At 49.9% G+C, this 16,164-nt stretch overlaps 1 protein-coding gene across 1 annotated transcript; it reads left to right on the top strand.

The window, feature by feature from the left end:
- The first annotated feature begins 176 nt into the window (after positions 1-176).
- On the top strand, positions 177-13,469 carry LOC128277803 (beta-arrestin-1). The gene is made up of 10 exons (XM_053016330.1): positions 177-271; positions 2,861-2,952; positions 3,218-3,360; positions 6,238-6,597; positions 6,673-6,830; positions 10,967-11,110; positions 12,132-12,161; positions 12,864-12,950; positions 13,025-13,234; positions 13,347-13,469. Exons 1-10 carry the CDS (start codon positions 177-179, stop codon positions 13,426-13,428), a joined length of 1,401 nt encoding a protein of 466 aa, XP_052872290.1. The 3' UTR covers positions 13,429-13,469.
- Positions 13,470-16,164: the final 2,695 nt, after the last annotated feature.

The raw sequence follows: 16,164 nt of genomic DNA on the forward strand, positions 1-16,164 counted from the left end.
GTGAACGCTCCGCGACGAGACGCATGAAATTGAAAAGTGTAGCGTGTGTGGTTTCGAAAACGAGTAAAGTGAAGACTTAGGTGCGAAATCCGGAGAATCCGGCGGATCGGTTCCGACTCTTGAACAACAGCCGTGTGTGTGTGTGTGGCTCGCGGGCGCAAAGTGTGATTTGTAAAATGAATACCCATCTGCAAGGCTCGTCCCCGAGGTCTCCGGCCCCATCGCCGGATCCTGACGTCGACGAGGGTAGTTCCAAAAAACAGGCAACCCGGTAAGTTACTCGGACAACACTTTCGCTAATGAAAACCATCGCCTTCATCGCTCTGCCAACTGGTGCTGGGCTGCAAATCAAAATTGTCGCAAATGCTGTCGGCCAATTTGTGTAGCGAAGAAGCCGGTCGGGCTTGTTTTGTTGAACGAACGATTTGCCGTTTCCATATGTCACTCATAATTAAATTGTCGTGTGCAAATGGACGTGGGCCTGGGAATGCTTTTAATTGTCTCACTGGCTTCGGCTTTGGCCGGGCAGCAATCTGTGGCCGCCGGTTGGCGGCCACTGATTGAAATGCAAAATAATGCTGCTGGGACGGGTGTATGCGTCACCGCCAGAAGACGTTGTCCTCCTGGATCGACGCGGCATTCACTAGAAGTTCTGGCGACCGAACGCAGAACTGCGCCGTGCTTCTGCTTGCAAAATGACTGATTTTTGTAGGATTTTCTGTCACAACACAGACACAGTCGCTTCCCTTATCTGTTAAGTCCGACGAAGGACTCTAGTTCGAAAGGCATTGCTGCGCGGCTGCAGTCCACATGATGATTCCCTAGAACAGGTATTTGACGGTTCCTAGCTCATCTGACCCTGGTTTGCGCGGAAAACTGTTGCAAATTGTTTGATTCTGACCATCGACCGACCGACCCAGGTGATCCGGTGCAGTACGGAATCGAATTCGAGGCATTGCACCTTCGGACCTCTTGAGTTTGATATCTGTCGCACCAACCGCTGTTACGGTTTCTGTGCGATCGGGCGTCGGATGAGCCTCAGCGAACCGGAAATGATACGAAAACCAGCAACACAATCTGATGGACAGTAGCAGCAGCAGCAGCAGCAGCAGTCCGCAGGGACAGCGCCGCAGAACTAGTGCATCTTCATGGTCGTGGAGAGAAGACGGCTCTGGGAGAAGCGCGTCTGGTCTGGTACCGTGTCTGTGATGAAGACTGACGGCCTGCGCCCATAACCTAATTGTAATTGCTTTCGATTGTAGCTTCCATTTGCTTCGGTGAATGTTCTGGTCCGAGCTCTCGTAACGGTCGCCATATTGTGTTTGGGCATGAGATTAAAATTAATTACAATTCTAGGTTTGATGATGCAGTCGGCACGTGTCGTTACAGTATTAACGTAGACAGTCTGTTTGTTATTATGCGTGTAAATGAGCGAGTTTTGTGTATTAATTACATTTTATGACGTCATTGGTTGCAAATAGCACAAACTGAATATCGGGCATCAGTAATCGATTGATTCGCAATCGTGTTTGGTTCTCATGCCCCTTAGCCGATAGCCGATGTTTTCTGATGCGTGCAAATGAATGTCTACGTTTTATTTTTGCCTCATTGACCTCATTGGCTTCGTGGGAAATGGCAATATCGTTCCGGAGGCACAAAGTGGACCAGACCAGCCCCGGGTGCCCCAAAAAGGGGTGCTAATCGCTCGCCGAACCTGCAACGATACCGCGCGGCAATGACAAATGTGCACAGATAATACCATTTTTATCCTTTGCGACCTTCGGCCGGCATTTGTCGGTCGGTCGGTCGGACCCGGGCCCCTAAACCCGGACCCGGTTGTTATGGGCAATAAATGTGATGAAATGAGAAAGGGTCACTAGAGAGTGAGTGCTGTTGTGTGGCGGCATCACGTACAGATCTTCGGATCAGCAGCAGGTGAAAGCACTAAACGGTGGCCAACGCAACGGTTCCAGGTGATAGCAACGGATTGCTTCTTATAAAAATATTAATTTTTACGACCGACCAAAGCATAATGTTCTATGTGGTGTTTATTGGGTTCGTGTGGCCGAGGTTGCTCCGTTCGATACCGTTCGATGCCGTTCGAGAGCCTCGGTAGGTGGAGCCCTTTTAACCGCAAACGGGCAATGATGGGGGACCTATACGGTCTATAAAACGGTTACGGAAATCTAACTTTATTAAGCCAAGACCATTTAGCTTACTATAAAAATGCCCTTGAGCCATGAGGCACCAAACTGTTAAGTATGAAAGGAAGCCTAAAATGGTTACCTACATTTTAATGTAACTGAAGTTAAAAATTGTTTTATTACCCAATCGATAGCGTAGGAATAGGGTGAAGTTTGCTCGCGTTTCTGGTCACACTTCTGGTCCCCTGTGTTCCGCTTGTAACACCGTGAATCAAACAGCGCTCCGAAAAGGTGTTGTTTTCATCGGTGCCATAAATCGGCCGACGGCATAACTCAACTTAATTGACCCTTTTATGACGTCTGTGTGCCGTCTGAGCCGCGTGCAGTGCAATTCGATGGACCGGCAGACCGACTCTAACCTTCGACACCACCGACGAGTTCGAGTTCGGCCACCGAACACAATTTACATTAACATTCGCGGCGGCGGCTCCCTTTTTATTTCGCCGAAAGACATAATTTTACTACTTCAAAGCAGAGCGCAGGGACCGAAATTGGCCACACGGAGTTGTGAGTTGTGAGCTCGCATTAGGGAGAGACCAGAGTCATGATCGGCTGTTAATAAAATGTGGGGAGTCTTCCGATTGATGCTTTATATCTTTTAAAAACTCTTTTAAACGCTGTGTTCACCCTTCTGTCTGCTTGACTTTCGTTCGCAGGGTATTCAAGAAAAGTTCTTCTAACGGCAAAATCACCGTGTACTTGGGAAAACGTGACTTTGTCGATCACATCACACACGTCGATCCGATAGGTAAGTGCCGTCGGCCCACGCTGGCCGATGAAAGGGAAAGCCCGTGACCCGAGAGAGAGAAGAGGGCCTATCACAATCAACAAGTTACTTACCACGAGGACGACCCCCTTGTGTGCTTCTTCTTTTCTTCCATGTTCCACGCTGGCTGGCTGGCGGTTCAACGACTTCATCACCTCGTATCATAAACAACAAACACACCCACCACGGCGCCACCATGGCCACCACCCACCACACCATCACCCGGCCCTCCGCCGTCCCTCCGCAGATGGTGTCGTGCTGATAGATCCGGACTATGTGAAGGATAGGAAAGTTTTCGGTCACGTACTGGCTGCGTTCAGGTACGGGCGAGAGGATTTGGATGTGCTGGGATTAACCTTCAGGAAGGACCTCTATCTGGCCTCGGAACAGGTGGGTGTGAATTCCATTCCAGCGAGTTTGTGTGTGTGTGCGACAACGAAATTATTGAAAACCCCGTTTCCGTTGCGGAACGGCTAAATCCCACTCCGTGTCCGTCCGTCGATAGGGTTGAAATGCGTTTCAGGGACAAGCTTTTCACACATCCCTCATCCATCCACCCGGGCGTTACGGGGTGCCTAATGGGCCGGGCCAGAATTTCGTCGGTTTTCCTTTTTCCCTCCCGGCGAACCCTCGGCCATTTTACACATGAGAGACGCGTGGGGCCGTAACCCAATCGAACCCTATTGTTTTTCGGTTTCGCCGGGATTCGGTGCCAGAAGGATGCTCTCGAAGCCGTTGTGGGTCCCGGTGGCCCTTCATCAAACCGGAGCCGGAGAAACTGTTGCTTTTAATTCCTCGGAGAAATAGTATCAGCATCCCGGTCGTTCCAATGGGCCAATCCCGTGAAATAAATCTTCGTCCTCGGGCCGCGCCTGTCTGCCACACGCACTCGGTGCGGTGTGCGGTACCAGGCGTCTCCACCGTCGTCGGTTTACACGCGGAATAATGCGGACGGACGGTTTTGTGTTCCCGTAAAAGCGGTTCGAAAATATGCGTTTGATTTACGTGCTTTGGGCATCAACGAGAAAAGAATTTGGAGCTTTGATATTCGCCTCTTGCAAACCTACCGAATAATATTCTGCTCCGAAACGGAGCTTGTCGCCAGGATACGACTTTTACTCGGTGGTGGCGCTGTCACTAAACGCGTGTTTCAGAGCTCCATTAAAGTGATGCCATGGTGACGCGGAACTATGCTACACGAAACTGTAATCAACATTATTACATCCAACCAGGGGAAAGTGTGGCCAGGCCGGGCGCTACGCCTCGCAATAGAAATAATCAAAATTTATGTCGTCTGCCTTCAGATGGAACGAACGCATTAGGGTGTGACACAAACTGTGTGTTGTAAAACAGCTTCTTCCCGTGGCCCCGTCTCCCGCGGTCGTCTTGTTCGTGAGAAGAGGCGAAAGCGAAAGCTCTCCGGCCGACCGGCCGGCCCGGAACAGCCAACCGGTAATGGATGCTGCGTACGAGGAGCTCCCACTACCCCCAAGATCAGGAAGTTGGAAGTGGTGCCCTGATGGCCACATGGCGCTAGAAGGATGACGTTTTAAATTCCCCACCGCTGCCTTGAGCATATACATTTTACGATCGCAAGACGATCTCCGCTTTTTTATATGCACCCAAGACCCTGTCGATTTGCGATTGGTTTTTATGGCGAAATGCTCAAGGACACCGAGTTGCCGACGACTTGTTCCGTGCATCGATGAACTCTGTACTCCGCTTATGAGCTTGTCCTGTGTCACGTCCTGTGTCTTCGCGGAAATACCGTTATCAGCGGGACAACACGTTGCCGACGGAACCGAACCAGAAACCGTTTCATTCGTTTCGCGCTTTTATGACAGCGAAGAGGGAATGCATTTTATCATCGTCGCATTAAACAGGCCACACATCGTTCGTGGGACAGACAATGTGACCGTTTTGTGTCCATTTGTTGCGTCCGCCGGCGGCACAATGGCCCCCCCCCCCCCGAAAACAGACAAGCACAAACACAGGTAGAGTTCACGTTCCTTAAATAATACACTCGCGAACGGCGGGAGGCGGCCACAAAAGAGAGCGCGCCGCGGGCCGGGAAATTTATTGCCACGATAAATTAATAAAATAATAATCCCCTTCAGGGGGAGCGGTTCCAAGCGAGACAAATAGATGCTTTTTCGCGAAAACAAAACGCCGTCACCGTCGCAGAGAGAGTGCTCCCGTGACCCCCGTGGAGGTTAAGAAATGATTCTATCAATACAAAGTTCCTAACGTCGTCGTCGTGAACCTTAAATAGTCATCCTTGCCATTTTGTGTAGATGGCGGAACACGCGACGGGATAGTAATTGCTTCCGGCTAAGCGGTTAATAGGCGCGTAATACACCAAATGCTAAACGAAGCCCCTCATTTTGTGGATAATAAAATGTTCCTTATTTATGACCTCCTTTCTGGCCGCGAAACCGATTCATAAATCATTCAGAAATTGCATACGCAGCTAACGCACTCAAACACAGGACGCAAAGTTTCCAATTTAATTTATCTCGCTTTGCTTTTAATTGGTGCATATTTGGCCGAAAATGCACGAAACTTTTCGTTCGTTCACCGAAACTGCACGTTAAAAGGTTCCTGTGTTCCCTAGACACAATGGTGCTGTCCCCGTTCGGTTATCGGTCCGCTCTTTATTAAGCAAACCTCGGAGGGATGTGTTTTAATTTTTAATGACATCAACCCGGAGCAGCAACACCATTAAACGGCGGACCTCCGGACCGTGTCGTGCAATAATTATTCTGCGAAAGTAACGGGACCTTAATGTCTTCGTTAGGCGGCAAGGGCAAAATTACGCGCCCGCAACATTCATGAGCGTGAGGGTATCCGGTGACAGGGTCGTTGCTGTTGCCTTCATACTTTCCTGCACGGAAGGGAGTAGTCCCCTGCAGGGTTGCAATATCGAATAATTAGGTGTCAGTTTCCTTTTCTCTTTATGAATTGTACTATTTTCGCTTGGAGGACAGTGTCATCATCATCGTCCATCCGGCGAACCTCCTTTTCGAGTCGAATGACGTACGCTTTTGTGTCCCTTTTTACATCACTCTTTCGAACGAACTGAAACTATTCACACAAACGCTTCAATGAAAACGTTTTCATTTGTCATTAAAACACTTTTTAACAGGATTATGGCCCCTCACAGAGTATCCTCGGAGTGAACAAACACGGGCGTCGTTGGTGGAAAATCGAATCATTAAATTTCCCTTCTCTTTCTTCGTTAATAACATTCCGCCGTTCTGCAAACAGATTTACCCACCGCTGGAAACGGACCGACCACTGACCCGCCTACAGGAGCGCCTGATACGGAAGCTTGGCTCGAACGCGTATCCTTTCTACTTCGAGGTTCCGCCGCACTGTCCAGCGTCCGTGTCGCTGCAGCCGGCCCCGGGCGACACCGGCAAACCGTGCGGTGTCGACTACGAACTGAAGGCCTTCGTCGGCGAGTCGCAGGAGGACAAACCGCACAAACGGAACTCGGTCCGGTTAGCGATAAGGAAAATCATGTACGCACCCTCGAAGCTTGGCGAGCAACCGTCGATCGAGGTCAGCAAAGAGTACATACTGAAGCCAAATAAAATTCACCTTGAAGCGAGTCTGGATAAGGAGGTAAGAGACAGGGAATCCTTTTCCGCAGTGCCCCACAGTTCTAACGGTCAACGTTTTCCCGCTTCCCCCTTTCAGCTTTACCACCATGGCGAGAGCTTGTCGGTGAATGTACATATAGCGAATAATTCAAGTAAAACGGTTAAGAAAATTAAGGTGTCAGTCCGACAGTTTGCCGATATCTGTCTCTTCTCGACGGCACAGTACAAGTGCACGGTGGCGGAGGTCGAATCCGAGTAAGTAGCGCGCGTCCATTCTTTCTCCATCGCAGGCAGTGAACCACCGACCCGAGGACACCCCGTCGTATGCCCCCGTCACCGGCGTCTCGGAGAATCTTCAAACGGGACACGCGCCGTGTGTGCGTAAGAGAAGAGAATGGTGCGATAGAGTGAACAATGTTCACACAGGGCCCGGCTCGCGGTGGCCCTGGAATATTAGAGCACACGGCCGGTGGAAACATTTTTCGCTCCCCGATCGCTCCCAGCGGTTGTGTTGTGTATTGTGCGCGTGGAAGAAAAACATCTGGTTGTCTGGTTCGCTTCACCAGCTCGGCGCGGAATGATGGCGTCTTGCGATGCTGGTTTCTGGGGCGCGCTGGAGGCGTCGCTCGCTGGAGCTCTCAAATAACCGTTATGCCGTTGTTTAAAACACCGCACTACTTCGAAGAGCACTCTGGTTTAATTGAAGCATTCACTAGCTCGCAACGGAACGTGTCGTTCCGTTTTTGTTTTTGCCTGCCTCCTCGTCGTCGGCCCCGAGACGAGGACGAGCACCGAGACGGGTAAACAACGTAAGTAGAGCAGCGTGCCAAATATTGTCGCGAACGCGGGCACGACGCGCAGTAACGCCGCTCGGTCTCGGTGTTCACATTTGACGCTCGGCTCACGGATTTATCTAAGCCAAGATTTCCACGCCCTTCGCGACTCCGGTAAGAGAGGTCGTCCGCTAGTTGATTCTAATCTGTGTCCCACTTGGAGCCCGGCCTGTGGCGCACCCTTTTTTGTGCGATGTACCCGAAGCGTGCAACGGGCAATTGCGGAAATAGGTTTTTTTTCTACTTTTCTGCCATGGCATCCGGTACTAGGAGGTCCTTCCTAGTGCTGTAACACTATAAAGCTGATGATTTGCGGCCAGCTCGCGGGCCACTTTTTGACACCATAACTCATCGTTCTTTGTGTGTGTTTTGCAGTCCGGAAAGTTATTAGAAACCTGGCTGTCTTTTAGGAGGGCATCCGAAGAACCCGATAGGGACTTCGCCTGGAAGACGTCTGTCCGTAGTTCATCATTCGGTGACTTGATCAATCAATCACCTGGCACACCTGGGTTTTTCGTGTCTAGTAATCCGTGCAATCCTTCTCAGAACTGAAGGACAAACCGAGGTGCAAGCAGCGGAATCATTTTCCTCAGATTGTAGCTGATAATCTGTAGGGGAGCCACAGCACGTGTCCGGAATTAGACGGTTTTGAAGAACTTGAAGCGGTCGCTTGTTTTCGCTAGTGGGAACCCGGAGTTAACCACACCGGAACCCACAAGCAGGTTGGGAATAAATGGAAATTTTTGGGTACTGAAAAGCTGTCCATCAGTCCTACGAAGTCCTTCCACACGGAACCGACAACAATACTCCGATTACATTTTCAATTAAGCATTTCCGTTCTGAAAAAGACTGCCCCACAGCGAGAGAGAGAGCCACCAAGAAAAATCAATACTCAGGTGGCCCACGCCGAAAGTAGAATGCTGCAAAAAAGGGTATAACAATCCGGGCCCGACCGACTCGGTCGGGTCCGGTTGGGTTTGCGTTTCTTCGACCAAGAGCAATAAAAATCAACTTCCGTTCTCTCTGTAGCACCGCAGCGAAGAAAGGGCCCCATTTTTTCCGCCCATCCCGGTCGGTCTTATCGAAAATCGTCCCGTTCCGTTGAAGGTCACACCCCGCGGAACCCGGAACCGAAAAACGGATTGCTTGTGTTGGTCCAGAGTCGAAACGAAACGAGTGACTGGTGACTTCAAAATGTATACTTTTCACTGTCATCGTCGCGGTGTCTCGCCGACGACGGCCTATCCCCTGTCGACTAGTCCACCGACGGCCCGACCGTGTTGTTTGTTTTATTTTCTTCATCCAGCCAACCAGCCCACCAGCCTAACCCAGGAACTTTCCCTATCCGATCCCCACCGCAGAGAGTATTCCGTCGGTCCGGGGTTTACGCTGTCGAAAGTGTTCACCATTAAACCGCTGCTCAAACACAACAAACACAAACGTGGGCTCGCCCTGGACGGTCAGCTGAAGCACGAGGACACGAACCTAGCGTCGAGCACGATGTAAGCAAAACGCGGCCACCCTCCCGCGGTGTGAAGGTGCGCGGCGGTGCGGTGTACGGGCGTAGAAATTGTGAACTTACCCTTTGCTAATGGAAGTGACTAAATGGCTTGGTGGATAGTGTATGTGGGCCCATTACGGCGTCCGCGCGTGGCACACCCTTTCCCTTTTTGACCACCCCTGGGACAGTAAAAATTCCTCTCCGACCGACCTAAGCTAACCGTTCCGCCGACAGGTTCCGTGTATTGCCTCTTCTAATTTAATGACGGTTTGCCGAGGTGCGTGAATGCGTTGCCACCGGTACCCCGGCTTGTGCTGGGCGCTTTGACTTAGATCCTTATCCTCCGCCTAATCTTTGAAGTAGGAATGTATATTAAAGTTTATCTGCCTCATTTTCCAATGGTCGGTGTCCAAGAATGTCGGTGTGCTTTCAAAGTTCGCAGAAACCATCTTCTCGCTCCCAACCTGCCCCGTCTGATGGCCGGCCCTGATCCGAGACAATCTTTTAAAGTTTTCTTCAGTCCCATTAATGTCTTACAACGGTCCCATTACGTGAGCATATTATGCGTGTCTGCCGGAGACTACTTTAACACCTAGAACCGGACGGGGACGTCTGGCTGGCTGTTTGATGTAATGGATTTCGGGTAATGAATTGTGAGAATTGTGGACACACCATAAAGAGAGAGAGCTGTTGAGTAGAGTCCGTCCACACGCGTCCCGTAGGCTTCGTCGGTAAACTTGAGCTTCATTAGGACGGCTTCGTAGTGCTGGTGCTGGTGGTTGCTACTAAACCCTGTTTGATGTTGATATGGTGGTTGCGGTGCCGTGTGTGTGTGTGTGTGTGTGTGTGTGGCCGTTGCATGTGAGCCCCCCTGTGAGCCCTCCATTTTGGGCAATTATTGATTTATAACATCGTACCTTAAAGGGAGAGTTACGGACCGTTACGGAGCTGTGTGTACGAAAACTTATATCGATCGGTGAATTGGATCGGTGGCCGAAAGCAGCAGCAGCCCTCCAGCAGCTCGGAAGTCAACACGGTTTAGAGGCGCGCCCCCCGGCATCGCCGATATTGGGCTGTGATTAACGTGGTGTTAAAGTAAATTTATTAAAGGGAGGGAACCAGCGAGAAGACACGGTACGGTCCAGTTGCTGGGTACCGTTTTTGGAAGCGTATTATTGCCCTCCAACATGCGATAGCCGTTGGCGTCCCGGCAAATTTTCGGTTGAAGTATCTTTTGATGAAATTCGCTTGGGAGTTGAATAACCATTTTTCGTATAATGCCACCAGACATCGACCCCGTTAGATGATTCTAATTGTGAACTAATCACATTTTGTGAGTATGAAATTCAAGGACTGCGAGGCTTGCGAGTTTCGCTATTCCGCCGCTGCGAACTGACCACTCTGGGTGTCGGCTGGGCACGTGCGTGCCACAAGTCATTAGCTTTTGTTTGGCGCGGTCGGCATTATTGGGTATTACTTTGGTCCCGACGACGCCGGGTGAGGTTCCGTCCCGTTTTTCGGCGCCCGCAATATTGACAGCGATGGACAACGGGGGGCGCACCAATATCGGGAGTGACTTTGTGTGCTTCTTTCGGTAGGCTGGCCCCTGTTTCCCTGTTTAGCTTGTTAGTGAATCATAACGCAACGTAAAGCACCAGGCGGCTCCACCATGGTCTTATGTGAACACGCGCCGGTCAGGGGGGGATTTTTGGCAACTGAGCGGCTAGTGGCATACGGGTGGCGGTGTCCGCCAGATGGCGCAACGGTCTCGGGCACGGAACACTCAACACTCAACATCACAGACAGACACCCAACAACACTAATATGTAAATTTTCTCTCTCTCTTCTCCTCGTCGTCGTGGTTAAATTAAATTCAAACTACTTTCCGGTTCCGGTTACAAAACAAAACATATCGTTTGCGCGGCCACCTTCCATATTTGCTCTTGCATCAACCCTAAACTCCGATCCGCGATCGTCGACGCGTGGCTAACCTACCTAACCTCGCCCCCCGTGGCTTACCGTCTGTGTCTGTGCTCTGCAAAATGGCCGCGCTCCAGAGACGGATGCCAGGTTGCTCCCGGTTTTACTCTATCGAAAGTGTTTACGCTGACGCCACTGCTGGCCAATAACAAAGACAAGTGGGGCCTGGCACTTGACGGGCAGCTGAAGCATGAGGACACCAATCTGGCCTCGAGCACACTGTAAGTTGTTGATAGTGTGTAGTACTACGATTCCCGTGTCCCTGTTCCCGTGTGTGTGTGTTTATGTGTTTGCTTTCATCCCCACGACTGCACTATCGTGTGACCCGACTCGGTCCCCATGTAAAGTTTGTCCCCTTGTCCAGCGTTCACCCGGCGATGTCCTTGTGCAAAAGTGTGTCGTTCCGCGTTACCATTTCTTCGTCATGGAGCATGGAGTTTTGCGGTTCCATTTCGCTGCATCGCCCCTGGCCATTGCTGGCCATCGCTTTGTTTTTGTTGCCATGAGCCATGTTTACTACATCCGTTTTGCGTGCAACATCGGCATAGGTTAATTTAGTAGCGAGTAATCACCCTTATGCGCGATGTGCTTCTAAAAGGCCATATTTGTCGCCCCAAATTCGCCGAATTAACGTTTCTATTGTTCCGTCGCGCTGGGGATCGTAATTTTCCGGGCAATTTCTAGTCCCGTTTCATGCCCAACCAATGGCGCTTCACAATTTCCATATTGTGGCGCGAATTTGCCGGAATTCTCCTTCTGTGGGTCCCCCCCGCGGGGGAGTTATGATCACGCCGCGCAGGAGTGACATTTTATTTCTTCTCTCTGTGCATCGTTTTATGAATTTTCGACATCCCCGGACGCTCTCTGTCGTCCGTATCTGGGAGTCGCACTGGAACCGAGGGTGACAGCTTTTTTGGCAAGCTTGCTGCGGCCGGTAGAAGAAACTGACCCGACGACCGTTGAATCTTTGGCTCCGTTTTAGTTTTATTCCACGTTTTAATCATCATCCTAGAAGCGTTTCATATTCCGCTGCTTGTAGTGTATATAGCTGTGTGTGCTTTCAAGGTGTAGGTACTAACATTCCATCCGTCTTTAATTTAACTTTAATTCCTGTCCGTACGTGTGTCTGGTGTGCTTGTTCCCCTTGGTTCCCTATGCCTTCGCCTGTAGCCGCCTGTATCTCTGTCCGTCGTGTGGCAGCTTTTGGCTTCCTTCTAACCATAACTTCCCATCTTTCCACAGGTCTCGCACGCTGGTCGACGGAAAATATAGGTAGAGACGCGAACGTGGTCGGGCCCCCACTGAAAACCAATCACGGCGCCCTGACGCCACAAATAATATCTAATTTCCTTCGCCAGTGCGCCATCAAACGCGCCGCGCGCTCGTTTGACAGGCAATTTTTGCACAATCTACGCTTGTCCTATGCTTGTCCATTCGTTTTTTGTTGATCGAACGACACGGCAACATGGCGCTTGTTGAATGTTTTATTTCGAAGCAAAAAATGCCCTTTAATTTCGTTTATGATACTTTTTTTCATTACTCACAATGGTAAATAATCTAAAAAGATATTTAAAAAGCGGTTGCTGTCACTTATTTTCCCTTCTGCGGTCACCGCCGGTTTCGAATAGTTTCGATCGCGATATTCAAATTCGATTATACATTCCATAATACAATCAAGCACCACACTCCGGGCAACCGGGTGCTATCAGGCTTTTAGTGGCCATTAAAACATAATTAAAACACCGGAACCCTGGCACCCGCCTTTTTATTCTTTTCTCCTGCGCCCCGGCTATGGTTTTGGTTAAATTTGATTAATTCCCTAACAACGCGCTTGAACTGTAGTGAATCGCACTCACCTTTAATTTAATGCTGTGCACGGTGGAAGGACATTTTGAATGATATGCCCCGTTTTATTGATTGTTTCCGTCTTCCCTTTTTTATTCATTCTGTGGCGTGAATAATGCAATCAAACAGAATTGCAGATCCATCGCAGCGGGAAAATCTGGGCATCATCGTGCAGTATAAAGTGAAGGTCAAACTGTGCATCACACCGTTGGGCGGGTAATTATGCCGCGTTTTGTCGTAATTTTATGTACCCCGTTTTTGAATCGGTTCCGTCTGCTTTCTTCTCTCAGTGATTTGGTAGCCGAGTTGCCGTTCATTCTGATGCACCCGAAGCCGGACGACGATGAGCCGGTGATAGGAGACCGTTCGCCCGGGCGAACGGTGAACAGCGCCGACCGGAAGCACGGATACCCTGCCGGACACGAAGCTGGCAGCAACAGCAACAACGGGGACGCGAACGCAGCCAAGGAGGATGGCCCGAACCTTATTCAGCTGGACGGGTAAGCGAGAGTTCCGCAAGAGTTAATGAGCTTCAAGTTCGCTTCTCTTCCACCGAAAATTGAGCTAAAATGTGACACTCGGGTTGACCGGTGCCGTTTCTTACGCTTTTAGGGACGACAACTGTCAGGATGACGATATTATCTTTGAAGATTTCGCCCGGTTACGCTTGAAAGGCGCCGAAACGGAAGCTTAGAGCCGCTAGCGGCGGAACCACACGGCTGATGGCAGAGAGTCTGGTGGAGTTCGTTGCCGCCGTCGGTAGGTCACAGCTTTCGGGGGTCCGAGAACACGCTCGAGACCAGGTCACAACCCGGGTTCCAAGCGTTAGGCGGCCAGATATTTGTTTCCTACCAACCAAACAGCTGTAGCTAAGCCAAAGCACTCACTTTCTTCCCGACTTACCGCGCGAACCATCCGGCACGAATTCGGAAACTTGAAGGGAATGCATTCGATAACGAAATGGGAGATGTTTCCAGAGTGACTGAAGAGCGGAATAAGGACTACTTTAAACCCGGACGCCAAACGCTTACTTCAGCAGCAGTGCATTCAATCGATACGCCCTTTGGGCCGATGGAGTGAAGACCGGTGAACGCATTTCAAACTATTATCAAACTTCCACTTCCGTTCGCCATTTTTCTGAGACGCGACATGCCAACCGCGTAAGAGCATAGCTTGCACAGTACGAACAAATACATGGACCACTCTACATTACCTAGTACGAGGTACTTTTGCTACTCGGATTCAACACGCGAACCGGAGGGCCGGTGCGAAAAATCCACGTTAAACGTGCGTCCCTTTCCCGCTCCGGCCTACGGGACGCAGATCAATGGCGCACCCTTAACTTATAGCAAGAAGCGGACGGTCGCAACGCAGGATCAACTGTTAGATTCTATCGAATAGTAGTGCAAACCCCTTTGACTAAGTGTGCCAGTTGTTACTTGATCGTAATCGGGGATGAATCAATAGCCCAACTTTTCGCATTTAACCATAAGGCGCGTACCCCCGGGAAGCCGCGGGTTCGCTGGCCGGAGCAGCCGACGTCTGTAGTCGCACGGTAATAGTGCACAAAGTCAGTAAACTCGTGTTTAAGCATCAGAGAGAGTATATTTTGAACATGCGCGGATTACTTTCAGGAGCCGCATGGACGTTTACTATTTTATCATGTACATGATATTTATACGCAACCGCAACCTACGATTATCCTATAATTTTATCAAAATAAGTGCTCCTGTGTAGTTGTATAAAAAACGGAGGATCTTTGTCTCTTTTGTGTCTTTCCCTCCCATCTAACCAATGTTACGTTTCAATTTCCGTTCAGTTTTAGTAATTATCGCACCTACGAAAGGAAATATTTACCAGAGACCAGATAGGGAGGAAGCGCCTCTAAACTTTAATCCAATACACTTGTATCGGCACACCCCTGGTGCCTGGCCGCCCCCTGGAGATTGTAGAGATTATTTATATGAACCGCACCAAATTGAGCAAAGAAAACAATGACCAGCAACATGATGTGGCTCTGTGTGCCATGCCCTGTTGAGCAACACGTTTTAGGTTTTGCTTGCTTTCGACGATTCTCGATGTCAGCCAGTTTTCAGGCATTTAATGTTTGCACCAAACAGCTCATTCCTGTTTTTGTGGCGTGTTTTGTGTCCTTTCAATGTGGCGCCAATTCGGTTGCCAGCAAAATGCATTAAAAAACCCCCCATTCATGTGATCGCGAAACCATTACGCACAGACGAACTACTGGGGCTACTGACCCGGCGGACCCGCCAACAGGGCCGATGGTGGCTCAACCATTTCCAAGTGGCATTAACGAAGAGAACGGGACGAAACACGGGACATCCCCAGCTAGCATGTCCCAAACAAACATGAATTAGATAAATAGAATAATCAATGACACGAGAGCGCACAATAGAGATTGGCGCAAGATTGCGCAGAGCCATTCCGCTGTTCCGTTGTCCATCTTAGTGGTTGGCACCGTCCCGACCTTCCCGAGTTTATCATAACAAATTTGTTGTGTACCCGAAGTAGTGTACCGGGAGCAGAATTTACCGTTTAAAATTGTCATGTATCGTAACATTCGTAACAAGTCACGCTCCGCGGTCGCGTAGCATAGCACCGGAAGAGATGCACCATTCTGAGGGCGTGAACATTATATTGCAATTACCGTTATAAGCGAACCTCCGGACCGCCGATCTGCCGAGTCCACTCGCGTACCGCATAGCGCAAAGCATATACGAAGTCGTGCCCTTCTCCTTAACCTTGCCGGCATATTTAAATCGATTTAGTCAATCTTTAACCCAATTCTTACGACTATCCGTAGGCGATTAAGAGTGTGTCCGTACGGACGAATGTAGGACCCACACACGGCACAGCCGCGCCGCCCTCTGACGAAACCCATCTCTAGTGCATTATTGCTTATACCGAAACATGATTTGATGGTGACCGAAAGTCCGGATCTGAAACGATAGGAATTTGAATGAGCGTCTGCGCTGGTGGACGGAAGGAATCGAATCGAACTAAAAAGGACTGAACTGTGTTGACGCCATGGGGGGCACTGAAACGCAACGAGACCGAAGGTAAATTGTGGAAGATTTCGATGTCAACCGATGAGATCGTCGTGTTTACAAATGTGTACCTTTGCCATTTTAACTGATTGACAATACTAACAGCTAGTTTCTCAGAGTGTCTTCGTCAGTTCCAACGTTCAACGTACTTGTTCGGTGTATGCTCTCGGTGTCTCGAACCATTCAATTTGTGACTTCCGGTTAATGCGCGCCCTTTGCCGTTTGGAAGAATTGGCTCTCTGTGTGCCCTTTCACTAGACAAAGTAACAAGAAGTGTTTGATGGTAAACCTTTCTTACAAAAATGCGTAACAAAATTGCACGTCTCCCGCCACACCAGGGGGGGTCAATAATTGTCAACACC

This window comes from Anopheles cruzii, chromosome 2 (assembly GCF_943734635.1).
Source record: "Anopheles cruzii chromosome 2, idAnoCruzAS_RS32_06, whole genome shotgun sequence".
NCBI lineage: Eukaryota > Metazoa > Arthropoda > Insecta > Diptera > Culicidae > Anopheles > Anopheles cruzii.

Bases quoted from the DNA above. Each gene is read 5' to 3' on its own strand.
- LOC128277803 (XM_053016330.1), top strand. From the start codon at position 177: ATGAATACCCATCTGCAAGGCTCGTCCCCGAGGTCTCCGGCCCCATCG. The intron at 272-2,860 runs GTAAGTTACTCG...TTTCGTTCGCAG, and splicing joins TCCAAAAAACAGGCAACCCG to GGTATTCAAGAAAAGTTCTT. The intron at 12,162-12,863 runs GTAGAGACGCGA...GCAATCAAACAG, and splicing joins CTGGTCGACGGAAAATATAG to AATTGCAGATCCATCGCAGC.